The 3,410-nt window shown below is 46.9% G+C and overlaps 1 protein-coding gene across 3 annotated transcripts in view; it reads left to right on the top strand.

The window, feature by feature from the left end:
- The window catches only part of mcoln1a (mucolipin TRP cation channel 1a), a 70,996-nt gene that overhangs the window by 31,810 nt on the left and 35,776 nt on the right, over positions 1–3,410 (top strand). For all 3 annotated transcript variants that reach the window (XM_043694697.1, XM_043694696.1, XM_043694695.1), the window contains one exon: positions 2,794–2,950. In XM_043694697.1, the coding sequence (XP_043550632.1) occupies positions 2,794–2,950 (157 nt within the window). The remainder of the gene's footprint in view (positions 1–2,793; positions 2,951–3,410) is intronic.

Raw genomic sequence — 3,410 nt, 5'->3', positions numbered from 1 at the left:
GGATATGGAAGTATCCCTTGGGGCCTTGGAGGGAAGTAAAGGGGGAGGTGTGGTCGCAAGTTTTGCATTTCTTGCGGTTGCAGGGGAAGGTGCTGGGAGTGGAGGTTGGGTTGGTGGGGGGTGTGGACCTGACGAGGGAGTCACGGAGGGAGTGGTCTTTTCGGAACGCTGATAGGGGAGGGGAATATATCCATGGTGGTGGGGCCCGTTTGGAGGTGGCGGAAATGACAGTGGATGATAGGCTGTATATGGAGGTTGGTGGCGTGGTAGGTGAGGACCAGTGGGGTTCTGTCCTGGTGGCGGTTGGAGGGGCGCGGCTCAAGGGCGGAGGAGTGGGAAGTGGAGGAGATGCGGTGGAGGGCATCGTCAACCACGTCTGGGGGGAAATTGCTGTGCATCGTCGACAGCAGAGCTTCAAGGTGTACGTTCCTGGATGAGAGATGGTAATTAAATGAACACGAATGAAAAGCAGAATTTTTTGGCAATCTGAAAGAAGAATGGAAGTTCTACCTTGCTATATCTTGTATGTCATGCCAATTGCCCTGAGAGAAATCTAAATCCTTTACCCAATAAAATCCTGCTCTGCTGTTTGCTCCTCTTTAGCATTCAGCCCTACAGGGAATGCCTACTGTGTATGATCCAGTTCTTTTCCCTTAGTATTCACAAATGCCCTTCTGGTGATGCAGTTTTTAATTCACCTAGGAAGTGGATATCATTAGCTGCACCAGCATTTCTTGCCCGTACCTATTTGCCCTTGAGACGGTAGTGGTGAGCTACTGCAGTCCACTTGCTTTAGGTTGACCCACAATGCCGTTTGGGAGGGAATTCCAGAACCTTGGCCCAGTGATAGTGAATAAACTCTAATTTATTTCCATGTTAAGATGGTGACTGATTTGGAGGGAATCTTGCAGAGGGTGGTGTTCCCCTGTATCTGCTGCCCTTCCTTCAAGATGGAAGTGGCTGTGGGTTTGGAAGTTGCTGTCTGAGGTTCTTTGAATTTCTGCAGTCCATCTTGTAGGTAGTACACACTGCTACTGGGCATCTGTGGTGGAGGGAGTGGATGTTGGTATTAATAATGCAGGTTGCTTTGTCTTGGATGGTGTCTAGTTTCTTGACTGTTGGAGCTGCACCCACCCAGGCAAATGTGTATTCCATGACAGTCCTGACTTGTGCCTTATAGATGGTGGAAAGGCTTTGGGGAGTCGGGGGGTAAGTTACTTGCTGTAATATTTCTAGCCTGTAACCTGCTATTGTAGCCACTGTGTTTATGTGGCAAGTCCAGTTGAGTTTCTAATCATTGGTTACCCAAAGGATGTTGACAGTGGGATTATGCCATTGCATGTCAAATTGAATAATCAGAGCTGGAATCCTGGACATTTTTCCTCAGCCACCGCCTACCCCAAGACACTTAATGCAAAATTACTGGCTTCCTTCTGCAGTGTTACGATTTAAACAGTTTCAGCTTGTTATGCCTGGGGTTGCAAGGTTTGAGGGTTCAAGTTTCACCCCAGCTCTTGAGGGCCTATAAACTGAGTGTAGTATGGAAGGAAGTGGCTGAGGGTGCCGTCAGCCTTTGTGTTCAGTTGGATCTTTTCAATAAACTAATCTCTCATCAGAATTTGGAAGCCCCATAGAAATCTCTCCAGAGTCCTGGTATGTTCCCTCCTCAATCAGTATCACTGAAAGCAAGCGATTAATCGCACTTGTTATTGAGGTTTTTGTTGTGTCTGTATGTTGGTGATGCTCAAAGTGTTATCTCTTAATCTTTTAGTTATGTTGCTGTTGAGTGTCTGTCCTGTAAATCTGGGAGATGCTGAACTTTGTGGTTTTACATACTCCACTCAACCCCGTTCTTTTGGACTGTTTACTTGATGAGTGTGTTAAAGGCAAACTGGCAAAAATGGGGCAAGAAGGCCAAGGCTTTGTGAATGAATTGCAAGGACTGGACAAAGATTTGGCTAAGGAAGTGGCTTTGGGTGAAGCATTAAGCGGAGAATTCCAGAGGTGGTGGCATTTGTAGCTGAAAGTGGAGCTATCATTGGTGAGGCAAAGGGATTGGGATATTGTCTAAAGGACTGGGTGAACTCAGGCAACATACTTATTCTGGCTCAAAGTTAGCTATGCTCTGTTTCCTATCTCCAGTCTTTGTCCAGTGATTGCTGGTAGGTGTGGAGTGGAATTGTTCAAACACTGAGGAGAGAGCCAGCACCATTGAGATAGTGGGGACAGGGGAAGAACATATGTATGGCTCCAGTCCCGATCTTGAGACATGAGTAGATATCACAGGGCTGCACACAATTGTACAGTATTAAACCATTGGGCTTGTCTGGCTCCTTTGGTACAGGTGTCTCTGTTTCAAAGTAGCCAGTGAACCCCAACTCTTGGCCAATGATTATCTACACGCCGATCACTAAGGCATATTGAGTTGGTCATTGCTGTTTGTGGGATCTTCCGATGCACGTAGACTTCTGGGTTTCCTGCTTTGCAGCAATAACAATTTTATAATATTCCACCACTGCAAAGCTCTCATGAAAATCCTGGGCTTGTGAAATCTGCTGTCGGAATATAAGTTTCTTAGTTTTTCATCAAACCTTCCCTGGTACGATTCTGCAGCTCCTACCTCTGTGTGCTTATGATGTAATTCAGAATTGCTGTTTGTGTCCCTGCTGTTTGGCTGTGTCCTGTCACATTGCTCAATGTCCTTTACAGTGCAGTAGCTTGGTCCTACATTGGCTGGGTGGACCTCGAGCAACTGCAGGGTGGCTGAAGTCAGATACTTTATCTTCCTTGTAGTACCTGGCTCTGCAAAACATGACTTTGGGACGGTACGCCTATGTGTTCGGTGGTGATGAGAATCGCACTGCGCTGCAGCTCTGCCAGCGCTTTTACAAGAAAGGCAGCATCAATCCAGCAAACGACACCTTCAACATCAACCCACAGGTGATAACAGGTGAGAGATTCATGTGCCCACAATAGGGAACACACAAATGGAAAGCTCTTCTTTCACCTGCCTGCTGTGAGGATAGTTCCAGGATTTAATCCACCCCTAACAAAGGGGCAGAGACATGTCGACATTGGCATGGTGTGTTACTTGAGGAACTCTGAGCTTAAAGTGATCCAATGAGATTGCAGCTCCCCATACCACCTTGATGGTGGTAGTGAGGGGTTTAGGCACTGGTGTAGGAGCAGCCTGGGTGAGTTGCTGCCCAAGCAGTATGTTGGGGGAAGTGACATTGATTAACAAACTGCAACACCTCAGATGTTTTCAAGCCTTGAGTACAGTTACACTTGTCCCATTGAAATGAGTGGTGAGGTTTCTTTCTCAATCCTAACTTGAGCCCTGCAGATCATTAAGGGGATGTGGCAGCTACAAAAAGTGAGACACCATCTCTTGCAGTCAGTGTTGATGT

This window comes from Chiloscyllium plagiosum, chromosome 8, assembly GCF_004010195.1.
Source record: "Chiloscyllium plagiosum isolate BGI_BamShark_2017 chromosome 8, ASM401019v2, whole genome shotgun sequence".
In the NCBI taxonomy this organism is placed as follows: domain Eukaryota; kingdom Metazoa; phylum Chordata; class Chondrichthyes; order Orectolobiformes; family Hemiscylliidae; genus Chiloscyllium; species Chiloscyllium plagiosum.
Note: the sequence above shows the minus strand (reverse complement) of the source record. Positions and strands in the feature narration are given on the sequence as shown.